The 21,124-nt window shown below is 42.9% G+C and overlaps 1 protein-coding gene across 3 annotated transcripts; it reads right to left on the bottom strand.

Annotated features, from left to right (window-relative positions):
• Positions 1–3,061: 3,061 nt before the first annotated feature.
• HTATSF1 (HIV-1 Tat specific factor 1) lies at positions 3,062–19,924 on the bottom strand. 3 transcript variants are annotated; one of them, XM_040627778.1, is made up of 10 exons: positions 19,742–19,924; positions 19,297–19,554; positions 17,417–17,597; positions 16,736–16,783; positions 15,990–16,144; positions 13,673–13,836; positions 12,618–12,717; positions 7,057–7,146; positions 5,798–5,935; positions 3,062–5,308 (listed from the first exon to the last, which is right to left on the bottom strand). In XM_040627778.1, exons 2-10 carry the CDS (start codon positions 19,480–19,482, stop codon positions 4,067–4,069), a joined length of 2,304 nt encoding a protein of 767 aa, XP_040483712.1. In that variant the 5' UTR covers positions 19,483–19,554; positions 19,742–19,924; the 3' UTR covers positions 3,062–4,066. The 3 variants fall into 3 exon arrangements, with proteins under 3 accessions (XP_040483712.1, XP_040483718.1, XP_008699763.1); XM_040627784.1 differs by lacking the exon at positions 7,057–7,146 and having other exon boundaries at positions 19,742–19,923; XM_008701541.2 differs by lacking the exon at positions 19,742–19,924 and having other exon boundaries at positions 19,297–19,586.
• Between the last annotated feature and the right edge of the window lie 1,200 nt (positions 19,925–21,124).

Genomic DNA, 21,124 nt, shown 5'->3' with positions numbered 1-21,124 from the left:
GGCGGCTTCCATCATTTGGTTAGTATACATGACGCTGCAGTAAAACACAGGGGTGCATGGATCCCTTTGAATTCGTATTTTTGTATCTTTGGGTCAATACCCAGCAGTGCGATTGTTGGATCATAGGGTAGCTCTATTTTTAACTTTTTGAGGAGCCTCCATACTGGTTTCCAGAGTGGCGGCACCAGTTTGCATTCCCGCCCACAGTGTAGGAGGGTTCCTTTTCTCCACATCCTCGCCAACACCTGTTGTTTCTCGTGTTGTTTTTAGCCATTCTGACAGGTGTGAAGCAGTGCTTTCTGCTTAGAGCTTTACTCTTCTCACATCACCATTGCTATTGCAGCAGAAGCATTAAGAAGTGGTGGAAATGCTGGTGTCGGCAAAGCCACCTTCGTGCTGCCGCTGGGCTCGCCTTCCTTCCCCAGCCCGGTAGCAGCAGCGCACCTCACTGTCATAGTCTGGAAGTTCTACAGAGAACTGGACTATAGACACAAGCGGCCCTGCTTTTGTTCTCTATGTGCGTGTGAGAAGTGAGACAAATCTGTGGGACTTAGTTATGAACTCAGTTTAAAGTTTACTACTTTACACCACGAAGTATTTTTCTCAAGCAATTGATCCCTGTGATAACTGGTGTCCGGGATTTTCGGCTGTTTGCAGTCCCCGATTTGTGATTTTATAAAGGGCTAATTGTCACTTTGTTTTCTTACATCAGGCTAGTATTTTACTTAGAGATGAACAAGCCAGTCATGTAAATGAGGTGCGGTAAGAGGCAAAAATCATCCGAGCGGTCTGATATTAAATGAAGTGACCGTCTAAAAAAAAAAAAATCAAAATCAAAATGGCATGCAGTTTGTATGTGAGACTTCATAAGGAAAAAATAATCTCTAAGAATACAGGCAAATACTCACATGGGGCACATTTATAAGCCTCTTCCTATTGTCCAAGCCCTGGCTTTGTTCAAACAAATTAAGAGCACTTCTTGGCATTACATTGAAATGTTTGGTTTACTTAAAGATTCACATTATTTGAGAAAGGCGTATTCAGAAAATCAGCTAATGCCAACCTTTTCTCCGAGCCTCAGAATGCTCAAATAATTTCATACCAGAAAAATAGACTCCGCTCTTAAAAGGAAAAGGCAATGGCTTCCAAATGGACCAGATTTGGCCACCTGGGGCTTCAGAAAGAGCACAGAGTTCTCACAAATGGAGGAGAAAAGCAGAGACCTTTGCAACCAATTACTCCAAATTTGCCCTGTCAGGTTTCTTTTGTAGAAAGCAGGAATAACTTCAAATATCTCGTGAATATTGCAAGGCCAGTAAGATCTTTTTTTTTCTTTTTTCATTTTTTAAAATTTTATTATGTTAGTCACTATATAGGTATATGTATTTTTTTAAATTATGTTAGTCACCATACAGTACATCATTGGTTTTTGATGTAGTGTTCCATGATTCATTGTTTGCATATAACACCCAGTGCTCCATGCAATACGTGCCCTCCTTCATACCCATCACCGGGCTTGCCCATCCCCCCACCCCCCTCCCCTCTGAAACCCTCAGTTTGTTTCCCAGAGTCCATAGTCTCTCAGTGGTTCATTTCCCTCTGTTTTTCCCCTTCCTTTTTCCCTTCCTTCTCCTACCGATCTCCCTGCTATTCCTTATGTTCCACAAATGAGTGAAACCATATAATTGTCTTTCTCTATTTGACTTATTTCACTTAGCATAATCTCCTCCAGTCCCATCCATGTTGGTGCAAATGTTGGGTAATCGTTCTTTCTGGTGGCTAATATTCCATTGTATATATGGACCACATCTTCTTAATCCATTCGTCTGTCGAAGGGCATCTCAGCTCCTTCCAGAGTTTGGATATTGTGGATGTTGCTGCTATGAACATTGGGGTGCATGTGCCCCTTCTTTTCGCTACATCTGTATCTTTGGGGTAAATACCCAGTAGTGCAATTGCTGGGTCATAGGGTAGCTCTATTTCTAAAGTCTTGGGGAACCTCCACAGTTTTCCAAAGTGGCTGTACTAACTTGCACTACCACCAACAGTTTAAGAGGGTTCCCCTTTCTCCACATCCTCTCCAACATTTGTTTCTTGCCTTGTCCATTTAGCAACATATTCTTAAGGAAAATTGAGCTTAGACTTTATCAGGTAATTGTTGAGCATCGCTGTGCTTAAAGCCCACCCCTGCACTGTTCTGTTCTTTTGCTACCAGGATGTATTGTTGCCTCACAATAAACTCCATCGTCAGGACCAGTAAGACCCAACTACTTAGTAAATGGGTGACTGCACGTGTGTGTGTGTGTGTGTGTGCGCGCATCCACGCGCATCTGTGCACACTTCATGACTCTTAATGTCTGTCTGTCAATATCACCTCCCAAATCATTTACCGTTTGACAGCTATTTGTCACCTTTGCTTCCAGGGTGTTTACATAAAAAGAGCATGAGTATTTCCTATCAGCCAAATTATTGAGCAGGGGAGAAAAGTTAGAAAGAAAACAGCCCTCCCTTCTAACGGTCTTGGGAGTTTGTCTGTGCTGTAGGTACGCTGTGTATGGAAGAGCAGCAGCCCGTCCCTTGGGAAACCAACCCTCCAATAAATGGAATGTTGAAATGCTTCTGGCTTACCTTTAAAGGGAACCTGAGTTTGGTCTGCAACTTTTCTTTCTTTTTCTTTCTTTCCTTCTTTCATTCATTCATTCATTCATTCAATTTATTTATTTGACAGAGACAGCCAGCGAGAGAGGGAGCACAAGCAGGGGGAGTGGGAGAGGAAGAAGCAGGCTCATAGCGGAGGAGCCTGATGTGGGGCTCGATCCCATAACGCTGGGATCACGCCCTGAGCCGAAGGCAGACGCTTAACCGCTGTGCCACCCAGGCGCCCCTGCAACTTTTCTATATTTACCTTTCTTTAGCTCTTTTACGGATTTGTCCCTGATGAAAATCCCGAAATTTTAAAGAGATCCCAGACATCAACTACTAAATTCTCAGCTTTGTCTTGAAATACAAGAAATCTTTTTTTTTGGTCTGAAGAGGGTAATGATTACACTTACAGGCGGTATAATGAAAAAGCACCAATGCAGTTTATTTTAATGCTTCTAATTCACGAGTCACTTCTTAATGCTACAGCAGAAGTCAATTCACCAATACTTAATTTGGAAAGCACAATCAAGAAAGACTCCAATTTTTATTGGGACTACACAACTCAGCACAGTACTAGGCACCATGAATCTAGAACAAAAAACTAAAGTACACATGATACAATTAGATCTTAAACTCGAGGGGATCCATGAACCTCTGAAAAGTGTATACAAAAAAGCTGTGTAGTGTGAGCATACATTTTTCTGGGGAAAGGTTCCATGACTTCAATCAGCTTCTCAAGGGGCCCAAACAGTACACAGGAGAATTCTCATCTCCTCCATATTTCCAGTAACGGGAGCTGCAGACCTCAGGAAGTTCACTTTCGCACATCTCAGAGTCCGTTTTCGCAGAAAGAGGATGGAAAAGAAAACAAATGAAAGTAGCTCGCAAGGACTAGGCAGGGAAAAACTCCAGAGTGTTATTTACTTCATAAGTTTAGTAACATGTTCTGGGTTAGGGAGGGGAAGTGGGGTTATAAGTGCTAAGGGAAGCTGGAAGCAAGAAGACTCCTACGAGCTTTATCAAGTCCTCACAAACACCACACTTTAGTATGAATAAAGCAACAGCAAGAATTTAAAATGCAATGTAACGCAAGTCCAATTTTTCAGTTTCGGCATATTAACAACTTATTTTTATTTTTGAATTATCACAAACTTCAATCGGAATACTTTAAAAAATATTATTCTGCATGCGTTTAACAAATCTGACAAAGGACAAGTACCCAGCTGACTTGCATTATACTATGAAGCTTTACCTGAACGGCCAATTAACACAGATTTAAAATCATTAAGTACAGGGAACAGTGAAAACTTCAATGCTGGCATCCTACCACTAGGCACACGTTCATGTAACACTACTAGCAATTACCCTGGAGCGCGGGCAGAATGCAGATGGAGGAAGCTCCCTACAAAGCAAGTTTAAGGGATTAAATGTTGTCGACGTCGTCGTCGCTACTGAGGACAAAGCTGCTGCCCGTGGACAGGGGACCTTCATCTTTCACATTCCCCACGCCCCTCACTGTCCCTCTCTCGTCGGAGTCGTCAAACAGCTTCTCACTGGAATCCTCGTCGTCGAACAGCTTCCCGTTGGAATCATCCTCTTCGAACATCTTTTCGTCCACGTCTTCATCTTCCTTTACCTCTATTCCTTCCTCGTCTTCTTTGTCGTCTGAATCTTCAAACATCTTCTCGTCAGCGTCTTCGAGCCCCTTTTCATCTGCGTAGTCTTCGTCCTCTTTTTCATCCGACTCATCATCAAACACCTTTTCGTATGTGTCTTCTTCTTCTTCCTTGTCATCGGACTCTTCATCAAACTCTCTCTCAGAGACTTCCTCCTCAAACACCCTTTCAGAGCTGCTATCTCCAAATTCCGATTTGTCAGAGTCATTGTCTTCGAACTCCCTATCGAGAATGTTTTCTTCGCCAAACTCCCTGTCGGAGCCTTCCTCATCAAAATCCTTCTCGAGGCCGTTCTCTTCGAATTCTTTCTCAGAGCCATCGTCAAACTGCTTTTCAGAGAAGTCTTCTTCGGATTCCCTTTCCGAGTCGTCTTCATCAGACTCCTTTTGGGGGCTCTCCTCCTCTTCATACTCCTTGCTGGGGCCATCTTGGTCAGATTCCTTTTCAAGGCCATTCTCTTCATAATCATTTTTGAGCCTCTTCTTTTTGGATTCCCGCTCGGGGCCATTCTCTTTAGACTCTGTTTTAGGACTACCCTCTTCAAACTCTTTTTCAGGACTGCCTTCTCCAGACTCTCTCTCAGGGTAGTCGTCTTCACGCTCTCTTTTGGGGCAGCCTTCCTCAGACTCCGTTTTGAGGCAGCCTTCTTCAGATTCCTTCTGGGGGCAGCCTTCTTCAGCCTCTTTCTCTGGGCCACTTTCTTTGGCATCTTTTTCAGAAGCATCTCCTTCAAATTCTCCCCCATCTTCGGTTTTCTCAAACTTCTTTTCATCGATAGGTTCTTCGAATGCCATTTCATTTGCGGCTTCTTGGGCATTCATTTTAGATGTGCTAGGGTGCTCTGAAAAATGCCTCACCCTAGAAGGCCCTGCCCTTTCTGAAGCACAGACGGAATTCGAACGCCGAAGGCCTCTATTGGCCTCGGGAGCATTGAGGAAAGCCTCCCATCCTCTCAGCCTTTCCTCCCTTTCTCTTGTGGTCTCTTCCACCTGTGGAGAAATAAGAATTGCCATTAAGATAAGTTTTAGGTACAAAGAAGTAACAATCTCTCTGCACACTTCAGATAATGACACAAGTACCCTGACTTCATAAGGCATGTCTTCTTAGGAAATCAGAGCATTTCCCTATCTTCGGTTTTCAAAACTTTACACTTCAATCCATTAGACTTGATCTTAAGATCATTTAAATAAATGCCAATACCACAGTCCTACAGAAATGTTTCATCAGTGAGAAAGTTAATAATTGAACTCTCCGTACCTTACTTATTACTATTCTGAGCACGCCTCAAAATTTCAAGCTTAAAAACTGAAGAGACTAAAACGTTTTTCTTTCTATGCTCTGAAGGCAAAGTATTATTTAGAAGAAGTATTGTTACATTAAATAGATTAAACTGAACCTGAAACTTATCTTGAAGGACCACTAGATCAGTATTTGTTGGTAATGATACAATGTGCCCTCGACACAACTGCAGAATTTACCTGGTAATCTGTAGTTCCATCCCACGCCTGGGCAGTGATTTGACGGCCACCAAACCACCTTCCATCGAGAGTCTGAATACAATAATCAGCTTCCTCTGGGTCCCTGAAGGACACAGAGGCCACACCATCTGGGTGTCTCTAGAAAGGGAAGAAAAAGAAGGAAGGAATGAGAAAACTAAAAATAAAACACACATTTGACAAAATAGGTACGCCGTAGTGTTCTTTCTGATGATTTAAGCTTCAAGGTGTTATGTATGAAGCCATTCTTCTTTTTTACCCCAGCCAGTGACTCGAAGCTAGCTGCTTCTTTTTTTAAAGATTTTATTTATTTGAGAGACAGAGAGAGAGAGAGAGATAGCGAGAGCGCACGAGCAGGGGGAGGAGCAGAGGGAGAAGCAGACTCCCCACTGAGCAGGGAGCCCGATGCAGGGCTTGATCCCAGGACCCCGCGATCATGATCCAAGCAGAAGGCAGTCGCTTAACCGACTGAGCCACCCAGGCGCCCCAAAGCTAGCTGCTTCTTTAGCTTAATCTTGTCTATCAAGAACCAAGCACGATGTCCTTGGAAATGGTTCTGCTGACAACACCGTCTAAAGAGAGGCAAGATGGTACAATTGTTAATGAGTGTGGACTCTCAAGTCAAATAGCCCTGGGATTAAATTCTGGCTCTGCCACTTAACAGCTGACTCATCTTGAGCAAGGTGCTCACTCAATCTCTAAACTTCCAGCTGCCTCATCTGTAAAATGGGTATAATAGTACCCGCCTACCTCAAACGACCATGAGGATTAAATGAAGTAACACATAACGTAGCTCATATGCAATCAATAAATGGCGAGTCTTTTAATTATTATGTGTCGATCTTGGAAGTACAAAGAGTAAGAAGGGGAACATACAGAAAAACACCTTGCTTGATTGTTCTTCTCCAAATTTGGAGGAGGGAATAATTCACAAAGATGGGGACATGTGGGCAAACAGGGAACCACAAGGTCTCACACGTCTTTCTCATACTTCCTTTCATCTGATCATACACTCCAGAGTGATAATAAAGGGAAATCACCAAGGCATACCAAGTCCACCAAAGCCCTGACTTCCGAACCACGTTCATCTAATAATTGCTAACACATGACTACCACAAGATAGCAGACCTACCATACAAAAACATGAATCCGAAATTTGGGACATACCGCCATCTGGGAATAACTTATCAAATGGAAAGAACAATTGCTTTACGGATCATTTGTCTAAGCCACAAACTTACATCAAAGAGAAGGAGCTTCCTAATTTGTCCAAACTTTGAACACTCTACTCGAAGGTCTTCTCTGATTTCATTCAGCACCAATGGATCATCCTGCAAACATACACACGATTAAAACAGATCTGCCCCCTTCTTTAAATACAAACCCTGAGAAATCAAATTTCTTGCTTTGACAAACCAATGTATAGAAAAAGGTTTTACTTAAAAGTAGTTACTCGTCTGCAGTCTACAGAATTTTAAAAAGTCAAAACCAAATGACGTTAGATCACCAAGGCTGCAGCTGCTGCTACCAGGCGGCCCTGCTTTCAGCCAGAGGAAATGGCTAAGCATGGTGGGCAGCAGCGGGACTGTGCTGGAGCAGAGGGGAGGGGGGCAGGGAAGGAGGACTGGAAATCCCAAATAACAGCAGCTGTAAGGGCAGGAGAAGTCCTCTGGCACGTGAGAAGTCAGACACCGCTAATTCCTCTGTTCTGCACGGGCATCATGACTGTACTGACCAGAGCCCTTTGCTTTGGGTTTTGCATAGATCCCTATTTACAGAAATGTTGTAATGGGGAGAGATATATCCCTTTCATTGACTAAGTGTTCTAAGATAGTTCTTTGTGCTTCCAAGATTCTATTTTAACTCACAGGGTAAACCTCCCTTATAAGGATTCCTGTCCATCTTGTCTCCTACCACACTGCCACAGAACCACACAAATAAAGAGCTGCTAATAAGCACACAATAAAATACATTCTTGGGGCGCCTGGGTGGCTCAGTCGGTGAAGCGTCTGCCTTCGGCTCAGGTCATGATCTCAGGGTCCTGGGATCGAGTCCCGCATCGGGCTCCCTGCTCAGCGGGGAGTCTGCTCCTCCTTCTCCCTCTGCCCCCACCCCCACCCCACCCCCCTAGCCCCACTCATGTGCTCTCTCTCTCAAATAAATAAATAAATTCTTTAAAAAAATTCACTCTTAGCTGTTGCTTTCTTGCAACTATGAGTCTATTAAGAGCACTCAAGTGCTGCTGCTTCTGGTGGTCTTGAGTTCGGGCGGACTCTCTGCCCCGCAACAAAAGGATTTAAGATCACCTGTAGGAATCAACAACTCTTTCCCCAAGTCCCAGTGCACTGCAAGGGCTCGTAAAACGTTACATTATCAACTTGAATTTCAACTACATATAAACAAAACGTCCTGTATATGAACTTCTACTGAAGTAGACTTACGCTTTTTAGGAAACATTTAACTTCATCTTGCTCACGGGTTTTTATTTTCCTCACCAACTAAAGAACTGCAAAGAACAAAAAAAAAGTGCCTTTTCCCTCCTAAAGTTCTCTCAAAAAGCAAAAAAGAAAGAGCTGGTAGGCAGTTACTGACATCAAATTTAAAATAAAAGAATATCCTATAAATCTGAGTCTTCTAAAAGTACAGCTGGCTGGCCCCCACTTTTAAAAATCTCATTTTGGAGAAGACGCTGTTTGTTTTATATAGATTTGTCAGCCCTGAGACGAATGCGAACCGGAGCCTAAAAGGCACGTGGCGGCCTTGAGGGATATGTGTGTATGTGTGTGTGTGTGTGTGTGTGTGTGTGTGTGTGTGTGGTCGGCCCCTATCAGACTGTGCTTTCCGAAGGCAGGAATCTGGTTTGAACGTTTCGTCTGCCTCACGGAACCCAGCACAGGTGTTTCCACATGGTGAATAGCCAATAAAAAGCTTTTTCAGAGTTAGAAAAACAATTCCCAATACCTTAACTTTATTCACCAAGGGAACTCAGAATTACAGTAAAAACATACAAAATTGTTTCAAAATATTTAACAAATGTAAGTGTGATTCCATTGTGTGTGGGGGGGCATCGCTCTATTTCTGTAGCAAAGTCTCAGTGCTTTTTTTTTTACAAGGATATCAGATTTTAGCCAAAATCTTCCTACACTTCCGTTTTCATTTATACCAGCTTGAAAAACTAATATAGCCTCACTGTTGTATAGTAGCCTGAAGCTTCAAGATAACAATCCCCTCCTCTAGGAAAACTCTCTAACATAGCTAAGAATGGAAAATTTCTAAACACAACACTTGGCAAGCAATAGACTTGAGATGAAATCAGACAGATGCATTGAAACCTCCTGCTCAACACTCCTAATTTTTTTTTTTCCGGGGTGGTGTTCTGTTTTCCCAGGAAGAAATAAACCCTATTTCTCATTCCTTTCCAATCTAAACCTACACTGGCCACGATGGTGGCCACTAACCACATGTGGCCACTGAGCACTTAAAATGTGGCTAGTGCCAATTGAGGTGTGTTCCAAGTGTGACCCGAACACCGGATTTTGAAGATTTAGTACCAAATTGGGGGGGGGGGAGAAACAACATAACTCATTAATACTTTTATATCACACGTTGAAATTAAAAATATTTTGAATATACTGGGTTAAATTTCATTATTAAAATTAATTTCCCCTATTTTTTTCGTATTTAACTGTGGCTCCTGGAAAAATTTAAACTACACGTGTGGCTCACATTTGGTTTCTGTTGGCCAGTGCTGGTGTACAGAACGAGAAACCCACATTTGCAACACAGTTTTGGTTCTTCATCTCCTAGTATTCAAATTGGCCAGGCATGCAGTTTTATTTATTTATTTTTTAAAGTTTATTGATTTTTTTAAATAGTAATCTCTATACCCCACATGGGGCTCGAACCCACAACCCTGAGATCAAGAGTCATACACTCTTCTGCCTCAGCCAGCCAGGCACCCCCAGGCATGCCTTTTTAAATAAGGCTTTGAATAAAATACTGAAAACCCTCTGAAGTTACATTAAAAATATTAGCCTTTGCATGGTTCACCCTGATACCAAAGAGTATTTTTAGGTATTTTGCTTCTCACACTGGTCAACTGTTTGGAGTAAAAATATATTCCACCTCCCCCCGCCCCAATCTGGTTTCTCTCTGACACCCTGGGGAACCTGACAATTCAGTTTTTGTTTTCCCCTACAAAGCTCAATGCTGATGACTATTCTTTAGATTCACATGGAATCTTGAGTCAAATCAAACGCTCCCCCAAAACGTCCAATAGCACATTTTCCAGCAGCACACCTCGATGATGAGTTATACAGTGTCTACACCAGGGGTGTCCAACAGAAATTCCTGTGGTGACAAATGAGGATCTGTATTATCCAATACAAATGGCTGGTACGACTAAGGAATTCCATTTTTAGTTTTCTTTCATGTCAGTTAAATTTAAATAACCACACGTGGCTGGAGTCTACCCTACTGGACAGTCTACTGTGTTGGAAAGATTTATACTGACACACTTTGAAGTTCAGTCCCAGAGACCCGGAACAAAAACCAAGTTCTTTCTCACTCTCCCTCTCCCTCTGCCCTCCTCCCCCCCCCCGCCCCCCCACCGGCTCGAGTGCACGCGTGCTCTCTCTCAAGTAAATAAATAAATCTTTTAAAAAAAACAAACACACAACAAGATCCCTCTGTCTGACAGGCTCGCATGGAGCTGGCAGACCGCACAAGAGCAGGCAGGTAGGCGAACAAGGACAGCACCCGAGGGTTTCTCCGTCTGAGCTCTGAAGCCCATCCCTGCCCTCTCAGCTTCTGAAAAGAACACTTTCCTTCATTTGCAAAGATGCTCAAGACAAAACGTGTTATCCGTGGAGTGAAGCAAAGGGCTCTGCCTTGTAACAGGACTCTCATTCAATCATTCTGTCACTTTTTCTTCATATAAATATTGAGGGTCTGTAAAATAAATACATATTGAGGGTCTACTGTATGCCAGGCAGAATTCTAACCACTGGGAATATAAGAGCAAACGAGGGAGACAGAGCCCTGGCTCTCACGGAGCTCACATTCTAGCAGAGGAGATCCGATTATTTCAGAGAATCATAAAAGTTATGAACAGTTTTTCAAACTGGTATAAATGAAAATGGAAGTCTAAGATGACTTTGGCTAAATAGGGTAATTTAAAGGCTCTTTAAATAACTCCAAAGTAAAGTTTACGCTAAACCAGTAAGAGCGTTTGAGAAAAGAACAAAGAATTTACAAGCATGAACCTTCTATCCTTAAAACGATCCACTGGAGGGAATTTGTAAGGGTCAAAATAAAGTAAATGTGGCTTTCTGGAGGAAAGAACACTCGTTAAGCTCGGAAAAACGAAGTCTGCACAACGGGACCGCCAGATTCAAATTAGGTGGTCGATGAGCAAGGCAGGGGGCAAAACACAAACACATATGTAATTACACAACAGACTTCTACTTACCGAGGTTCCAGATAATTTCAATTAAGTTTGCATTAATATTCCCGTTTGAGCATTGCAAGTATGGAATGCGTGCATCAAGGACGTCAAGTCATAGACATTCATAGGTCATGTAATTTTAAAAAGCCAGTTATTTACGTGGGGAATAAAATGAGATGAACTTTAAGAAATCTGGAGTTTGTACCTAGCAGACCAGATACCCTGATCCAATTATGTATTCCTTTCAAATCCCTACCTGGCAGGGAGAATGTTTCAAAAAGTGTTTCATGATTCTTCAGAATTCTACTCGGAAGAGACATCAAATGTTACAAATTGACCACATGTATCTCCCCAATGACCTCAAAAGATACGCAGACCCCAAGGGTGTGCCGTGAACCCCATCACATCACTATTGGCTGGGACCGGGCTCCACAGACCACTCTGGGGTCCTCTCCAAAGAGGCTACAATGAAGCTGCTGTTCTCACTGTTTCAATGCACAGAAGGACTAAGAGGGGGCTTCGGTTGCAGCTAGATCTTTCCAAACCTGGAGTTGTACAAATGAACATTTTTTTTTTTCTTATGTAACTTGTTATCTTCATGGTTACTTGTTGCCTTTCTCTACCTCGTGTGTAGCTGGTGATCATTAATTTCAGAGTCCAGGCAGAGAATAAAGCCTTGTTCTTCCACAAATGCCGCCACAGGTCTGTGGGAAAGACCGACAAGAACAAGAGGCAGAAAGCAGTGCAAGGCGCCGTAGCAGCAGTCTAGGCCTCGTCCGCCTCTTGCACCTCTCCAGCTCTTTGTCCTCTAGTCACTTTTACTTGCTGTTCTTAGAATTTTACATGGACAGTATTATAAAGTCCTTCCAACAGCCACGAAGGCATTGTGTACGAGTCAGGTCTCGAAAAGCCACCGTCACCATTTAAAACATCGGGAGCTGTATTTCGTGAACCTGAGGGTTTTTTTTTTTTTTAAGGATCAGGTTTGTAGTACCAAAGTGAAGTTCTCATTTGCAAGTGTGAAATGACTCCCCACCAAAACCAGCCCGTCCTTGTGGAAATGCACTCAAAATCCACAAGCAGTGCCCAGAAATCGTTCAGTGATTGTATTTTTAATGATTTCCTCAAGTAGCTACCGTTTGCGGCCGCGGTGTGGGTGTGAAACAGTGTTCCCTGGGGAACAACTGGAAGAACCCTGGGCTAAACACGGGAAAATCCTAACGTTTCGACGGACTCTCTTACTTAGCTACGTGGACGTGTAGGATGTGACAGGAGAAATGCAGGGCGAGGCAAGCTTTGGGCGCCCTTGAAAGAAAGCACATCAACGTTTCCATCAGCGGGAATATCACCTCCTACCTCAAAATCCATTGGATGGAACATATTTTTGATGATGACAACTCGCTCATGGCGCATTCGGGACGGGCCAGCTCGCCTCTCAGGTCTCCAGTCCAACTGCCTAATGCGACAAAGCAGGAATAAGAAACTGAATTTTGTTTCGTACTTGTGGGAGAGGAGAAAAGGAGTTGCTACAATCATCCTTTATTGAGTACTTAATGATACTAATTATCTGATGCCAAAACAGCTGTACGTGGTTTAGTCGCAGTTCCCACCGGGAGACTTTCTAAAGTAGGAACACTAATGGGTGGGTGAAAGGTGGACCCAGTGTCTGAAATCCCCAGGATGGATCTTTTTTTCAGAACTGCGGTCTGGTTACAAACATTCCAATGAGGCTCCTGTAAAGTGCCGATTATTTAGTACTTATGACTATCTGGTATGTACGACTACACTTCGAAGGCAAAAAATAAGCTCAAATTGTATTGGTTTTCAGGCATTTTATGATCACAAAGAACAAACTGCATTGAAATATGTAAAACTACTCTGCTATACAATCTTAAATTTTACTGATAGGTGTTTACATAAAATTGGTAGGTATCTAGTCTAACTTGTCCTATAAAAACTACAGGACATCACAACTCTTTTATCATCACCGTGTCGTTGGTTCGAGCACAGTGTTAGAAAGGTTATTAGAACTCACGCTGATAAAAGAAAGTACTTAACGCTTTAGTTCCCGGTGTAGCTGATGTCAATTCACATCAAAAATGAACTGATGGCTCTGGTATACAAGCCTAAACTGTTTTACTTAATCTGATGTTCAATTTCTTCCAAAGAGATGGCCCTCTCATCTCACTGAAGCCCATGTTACATTATGAATCAACACCCCAGAAAATAAAAACACTGCCTCTGCCAGATCATCCTACGGTACAGATTACTGAAGGTTTCTGATGATCTAATGAAATTCTTTGAAAATAATTTATATGTACATTTGACGGAACAAAACTAGGGGGCTATACCAAGAACACACTCTAGGATACTTATACGAAATCTTTCAAAGAGGGAAAAACAACACAAACTTCTGTTGCAGAGACAGCTTTTTCTTGTAGTCTTTGCACTTCTTCTTCTTCTTGGAGGCATCATATTCCCCCTTCAGCTGAAACTTTGCCACTTCAACATGTAATTTGTAGCCTCTAATTTCATCTTCATCCAAAAGTTTTAATGCGAGATCCACAGATTCCCTCTTTATAAAGGTAAAATGAGATAGTCAGGAATTTACATGCCGAAATGAAACTTTGGGAGGTTTTTTTTTTTTTTAGACGAACGATGACTATACATACAATAAAGATTTCATCATAACTACCTCCTTTGAGATAAAGAACTCTAGGCTGCCTTATCAGGAAACCTGCACTCTAGACACAGCTGTCCTCAACCAGCTTTGTGAACTTGGGCAAGTTATTCAATTTCTTCATCTGTAAAATGGGAAGAGAAATGCCTTCTTTGCAGGGTTCTTGACATAATCAAACGAAAGAATGCACATAAAGGATAGAGACTGGCATACAGTAGGTGCTCAATAAATTACATTATTATTGGACTAGTAGTATTGCCTCTTGGAGTCTCAATTTCTCAATGAGGCAAATGGACTCGTGTGACTTCTAAGGTACGTTCCAGTTTAAAATTCTAAAGTATTCCTACTTAAAAGACTAGATGACTCAAGGAACTGGGAATAGCATAGCCAGCCTTTAATTTTTTTGTTCACCAATTAAAATGTAGGTCTGTGATTTAGTGTGATGATTATCTGACGACTTGTACATTAAATACATTTGTGGATTCGGGGCTCTACACAAAGAGGGCAGTTGTCAGCCCTATGCAGAGTCAAAGATCTGAGGACCCGAGGAAAACAAAAAATAACTGAACTTAGCTGCACAAATATGCACCTTAAAACAACTATATATTTTTAGAAGATTTTAGCTAGAGAGAGAGAGAGCAAGCGCGCACGGGAGCTTGTGAGCATGAGTTGGGGGTGGGGGAGGAGAAGAGGAGCAAAGGGGGATGCAGAGGGAGGATTCCACACGGAGCACAGAGCCCGATGCGGGGCTCCATCTCACAACCCTGAGATCATGACCTGATCCGAAACCAAGGGTTGGATGCTTAACCGATTGAGCCACGCAGGTGCCCCTTAATTATATATATTTTTTGGAACTCCATTTACTGGTTGGTCCATCTTGCACAAGTTATCAAAACCCCATTTTTCTCTTTAAAAATTTAGGAAATCCAATCAAACTCCCTAAGAATCTGTTCACAGATTTTTAGTAACCCTTGAGGAACTTGTAAAACTCTCGAATCTCCTTGTATTTGAAAATTAGTAACTACCTATAATGGCCATTACTCACAGATGGCCCGTTCACACTCAAGAACCAGATTCAAAACGTATCTTCCGAAGAGCTGTCAGCTTAACCCTACCCCTTTCTGATTTCACTGAAACGCTGTATGCTCGCAACACACCTGTGGTGTTGGTACTGTTGTTTAATCACTTCGATTTTACTTTATAATTATTTTCGCCTTCCATGACATAGGTACACGTCATCGTTGTGCACATTTCTTCTGTATTCTGCAATAATGTATAAAACATGCTCCTAAGGTGAGAAACGTTCCAGAAATAGTGACTGCCTTTGACACTGAGCTCTCCCTGTGCAATGGATGGTACCATGAATACATACAGTTCTGCAAATTTCTATTAATACCAATCGCTCTTCTCTCCCATTCAAAATACAGTTCAAAGCAGTCAGCGTAGCTATCATCTCCTTTATGGTCTAATTCAGGGCTCCGAAAACTTTTGTAAAGGGCCAGTTAGTAAATATTTTAGGCTTTGTGGGCCACATGGTGTGTGCTGCAAACACTCAGCTCTGCTGCTGAATCACAAAAGCAGCCAGAGACAAATGAGTGAATGAATGAATGAATGTGGTGGTGTTCGATAAAGCCTGATTTACAAAAACCGGCAGTGGGCTGGAGTTTGCCAAATCCCGGCCTAATTCATTCCAGTGGGTAAATAAAATGTTACCGGCTTTCTTTTCCTTGTGGATTTTTAAAAATGTGTTCTGAGTCGATTACATGCATATACTCCTAAAGAGATCTCTGCAGTGAGAATTCTTTGAAGACAAAAGAAGCACTTCAGTCACATAACTTACATAATAGCTCGGACTGGTAACACATTTTCCTACAACAAGTAAATAACCTCACCGGTGCGATACGCAGAGGCACAATCTGAAATTTTAGTTTTCTTCACATCCTGTTTTGAATAGTTCTCAGTCTTGGTTATCATCTATACAAAATTACAGCCCTCGTTCCTGAGTTAAAAATGGAAATACAAGAAACTTATCTGACCACATAACTAACCTTCAAATAACAGCAAAGACCATCTCCTTTAAGATTTCCTTGATTATCTTTGTAAAGTTTGACCTTAAATTCTTCCGTTTGAGGATCTCTCATAATAATGCCAAACTTGGACATGAGCTGTATAAATTCATCCACTGTAATGTCTGGAGGCAAACCTGTAACATTAGGGAAGAAAATTATAAAGGCGCGTACAATAACAGAGAAGGTTACTTAAACATTCTACCAATTAGAAATCTACAACTTAGATGAGCACAAGTCTGATTTTCTAAATGTACGTAAAAAATCTCACACCTATAGAACTGAGGTCATTTCATGTTTTAATGTATTCAAATATACACTAAAATCATGTTTTGCTTAAGCCTTGTACCACTGTAGGGGCGAACTGCCACAAGTTACCTAAAGCAGACAGAAAGGATGGCATACAAAGTTACACGCTTGTAATGTTTCTTAGTTTTGTAATAAACAAAAAAGTATCCCTTACAAATGTCAACAGCTGAACAAAAAAAAAAATGACATAATGATAAAAAACAGACTTTAGAGAAGCTGAAAAGTAAAAATGACTTCGTGAAAAATCTCAACATCAAATATTTTCTACTCTCCATTTGTTTAAAAGAGGTGGGGGGGTGCCTGGCTGGCTCGGCTGGTAGAGCACGACTCTGGATCTCAGGGTGCTGAGTTCAAGCCCCACGCTGGGTGTGGAGCCTACTTAAACAAAGAAATAAATAAAAATAAAAGAGTATACGTACCAGACACATAGACATTTGTATTTCTGTCTTCTTCAACATGAAACCATCCTAAAAATTAAAATAAAAAACACACATGCAAGAAAAGGTAAGGGTCACATTATGAAATTTTGACAATGTAGCAGTTTCTCGAAACTTCTAGGACTCTTTTCTTATCCTTAGAACAAAAGAGACTAATTCAAATCACTGTCCAGTTTTCAAAGTACTCGGATCTTTGGACACTTAATTCGTTTCAGAGCCCTGTCTAAAAAAGGATGGCTAGTTATCTTGGTTCTTTATGATTCTGATACTACCTTAAAAAAAAAAAACCCTCATCCTTACACTGACTTTAGGCCCTGCGTGTATAAGTTGCTTCTGACTCCCATCTACTGGGTTAGATGGAGGCAAAATTGCCTTGAGTTCCATTTAATTAACTCAAAAAATGTAAGAACATTATCTTACAAACAGAGCTTTTGATAACAGCTCTATTTTGCAAAGGAAGAAACTGAGGCACAGAATTGAAACAGCCTACCAATGCCCATAAATTGGTGCGAGAGCCAATATATGAACCCCAATAATTCAAAAAAACCCTTCATCTTATAGGATTCCTTCAAAACTACAGTAATTCTCCAAACAGTAACCATGTATACACATAGTAACATTTACAATTTTTACATTCATGTTTTGCAAGCTAAATCCACTTGCCTGATTCGGCCTTTCTCTTTTCTCCCCTCTTTTTGGGGTCACTGGGTTCAGGGGTTTTTCTCTGCGGAGGCTCTTCTGCAGTCCTAGCACTGCCTTCTTGGACATTTGCAGTAGAGCTAGATGCCCCATCATGAGAAAAGCCGTAATTGGCCTGATATGTAGCAATGAAATCTTCAGTGATCTAAACAAAAAATTCAGCACACACACATACAGAAATTCAAAAATGATTTCTTCCCATAAGAAGTTTACACTGTGTTACATTTCAGCATATTTGGTTATACAACTGGACACAGAGGTGTTTCTGCAGATAAAGGTTGTAGTAAATAGTGCGAACGCGAGAACAGTCACCTACAGAAAATGTGCATAAAATGATAAAACAAAAGTAAGACATGGGTACTTGGGTTATCAACACAAAATTCTACTGGCATTTTAAGTGATGTCGGCATGTTTTCTAGTTGTTTCATTTGTAAATCACTTCCTCTCTACAGTCTACTTGACTAAGGCTACAGGTACATACAACAAAGGAAGTACCAGGTAACAATAGAACAAAAACCAACAGTCAGCTAATAATCTAACACCAGAACCAATTTTTCTTCTGCTATACCGATACATAAAAGTATATACACACTAAATATTTGAGTATCTGTATGCAGAGAGCACGCAGAATGGAACTGATTTGTTATATAGTGACTAGGGCTAACAATTGTAAAACTAAATGCTTATTTTAACTCCATCAGTAATTAAATCACACTATCATTTAGTGTCAGAAGAAACTAAGAACAAATTCAACTCACATCTATATTCCCGGCTTTTAGGGAAAAAAAGCACAGTTGCACAATGAAAGAAATGGGAGTTCTTCCTTCATTCTGGTCAATGTTACGCACACACAGGAGTGGGGAAAATTTTAAACTTAAAGTTTCAAGAGGTATGGGCTTCCATAGCATAAAAAGATAAAGAGTCGCAAATGAATCCATTATCAGACTATTGTTAAAAGTACTCAGAAACCAAATCTGCTCTGGAGCTGGCAAGACCAGGACAAGCAAAATAATAAATTTAACAATGTGGAGGGAATGGAGCATACACACAAATACAAAATGGAAAATAAAAAAGTTGAAATAAATAATTTTAAGGGTAATTTGAATTGCACAATGGAGACACGCTTTATATTACCAGCTTGCAAGTCGATTAGTGTGCTTCAAGTATCTTTTTCCACCCACATGAGACTTTGATTAACAGGGTACTTTTACCAAAAAGTTTACAGAACCAAGGTAACACCAGATACACTGCTTTCAAGCTGGAATAAAATACTTAACAGTTTCTAAGCACTCTAAACAAAAATACACAGATCTTTTCCACCCATATTCCGTGCCTGTGGTTATACGGTTCAAACGCACATGCCTAGAGACAAAATTTTCTGGGAAAGAGAGGTGCAGACAAAGTTCAATCCGTAAAGAGACATAAACGGCTAGTTTTTTTCAAACCGAGAAGCTGCCTTTTGCACAAAGTACATAAGCTAAACAAATATCAGAATTCCCAGGATAAGTGAGGTTGGCTATCTGAGATTAACAGCTACTAAATTTGCTCCTAGTGTTTTTCCTCTTTGCAATAAAAAGCAGTCACCAATGCAATGACCAACTGTGACCTTCACAGACAAAATTAATAAGGCATAGAAAAGACTTAAGAATTAAATTACATTTAAAACATCTCAGTAAAGATTTACGTTTCTCTACACATCGGTTCTGCAACAGAAACAACAAAAAGAAACGTCACCATCCATGGGGCTCTAACTCAGGACCTCAGCAAAGAAAACGGAAAAGGGGAGCCTCGCGAGGCTGGCCAGGCGGGCCCGCTCTGCAGTGGCGCCCGTGCCACTCTCCTACCTTGGGGAACCAAGCCTTCTTGTCCAGGTCCCACTCGTACGGGGTGTCAGCCGGCTGCTCCCCGAAAGAATCAGGTTCTCCACTGGGATCTTTCTCGGTGTCGCCGTCCTTGGCGTCGCCGTACAATTCTTGCATTCGCAACTGCTCATCAAACTCGTCGTTCCCATCCAAGTTGTTGCCGCTCATGTTGCCGACTTAGGCAAGGGACAGTGTCCGCGCGAGCGAAGAGGAGCGAAGAGGCCGAGATGCAGCCGGAGGCTACAGAGAAAAGGAGATGAGCCGCACTCAGCCCGAGCCCCGCCGCCCCCCGGCACGCCTCCCCGCGGCGCCCCAGCAGCCCCTGGGAGGTCGGGCCGCCCGGCGCCCGCACCGCCCCCAGCTCCGCCCGCCCTCCCGCCGCGCGCGCGCGCGCCGCAACTTGCAGCCCGGCCGCGCCGCCGCCCACCTGGCTCGCTCCACCAGGCCTCCGCGCAGCGGTTCGACCCAGGGCGTGGCGGGAGCGCGCACGCGCGCCGCCGCCGCCGCCGCCGCCGCCGACCGGGTTTGAGACGCCTGCAGCCCCCGCGGCTCCCGCGACCCCCCAGGGCACTCGCGGCAACGTCGGGAGATTGCTGGAAAACTGAGGCCCGCTCAGGCTGACGCAGTCGCCATTGTCGGCACGTCGCGACGTCGCGGGTCGCGCCGACACGCCTCCAGTGGCGTCAACAAGCGCCGACGCGGGCAGGCGGGCGGGCGGTGCTGGGCCCTATGGGCGGGGCGTCCGGGGGCGCGCTGCTATCGCGCGCCACTGTCACGCGCAGCTGCCCACCCGGGCCTCTTGGGCGGGGGGCGCGGGGGCCGCGGCGCCTGGGGACCTTGGGCTCCGCAGAGGCCGCGGCGGGCGGCAGCCGGGGGCGTGGGAATGTTCCCACTCGGCGGGCGCCATCTTGGGGGAGTGGATGGGGCGGGCGGGACGGGTTTGTGTTCCTGAGAAAAAGATGGGCCTCCTTTCCCCGTGCCGTATGGGAAACACGACTTTCGCTTGTTTCTTTATGATTTCCCTAGAATCGGCGCCGGCTCTTGGTCGTCATCTTGGCCTAAGCTCCTAGCACAGGGTGTGGTGTCTAGTGCGTATTGAGTGAGTGAGTGAATGAATGGACGATGGGTGGGGACCAACCTTCTTTTCCCAACCTCAGGCCCCTCCTTTATCTCTCTGGTACCTTCTCAGGCTGGAGATAGACTCTGGAAAGGTGGGGACGGGGGGCAGTAGTTGCCTTCCTCTTGTACACCATGATTCATAAGTGTTCAAGCTCCAGACCCGAAACTTAAAACATCCAAGTATAAGCACCACCTTTACTGGCCCGGGAACTTCGGATCTTTTGTTTTTCTTTTTCGAAAAGCACAGAATATTTTTCCTCTATGCAGCCTTTCCCCAAATAACATATTTATGGTAGAAAATAAAGAGGTCTGTATTTTTTTTTTTTATCGGCAGATATTTATTGAGCAACCAAGTGCCAGGGACTGTGCTAGGTTCTGGCGAGCCAGCATACAAGACAGGCACAGCTCAAGAGAGACACACTTGTTCATGTAGATGATTCTTATGAATTCTTGTTGCACCAAAAACAACCGTTTAGAAGTTTTTGTTAATTCTTTTAAAAATAACAATAATAAACCTATTATGTATAAAGGTAAAATTTTCAATTTAAACCAGACTTGAGGGTGGGGAAAAGCTTACCAGAAGAAATTGGTTCTGCTATTCCGGTGACCTTTTGCTTCTAAATATAGCAGTTGCGTATGGGCTCTAGAAAATCTTAACTCCCCAAATACCAGCTGTGAAAATATGGTTTCA

Source organism: Ursus maritimus, assembly GCF_017311325.1.
Source record: "Ursus maritimus isolate PB19 chromosome X unlocalized genomic scaffold, ASM1731132v1 scaffold_X1, whole genome shotgun sequence".
Taxonomy (NCBI): Eukaryota; Metazoa; Chordata; class Mammalia; order Carnivora; family Ursidae; genus Ursus; species Ursus maritimus.
This window is presented reverse-complemented; position numbering and strand designations above follow the sequence as displayed.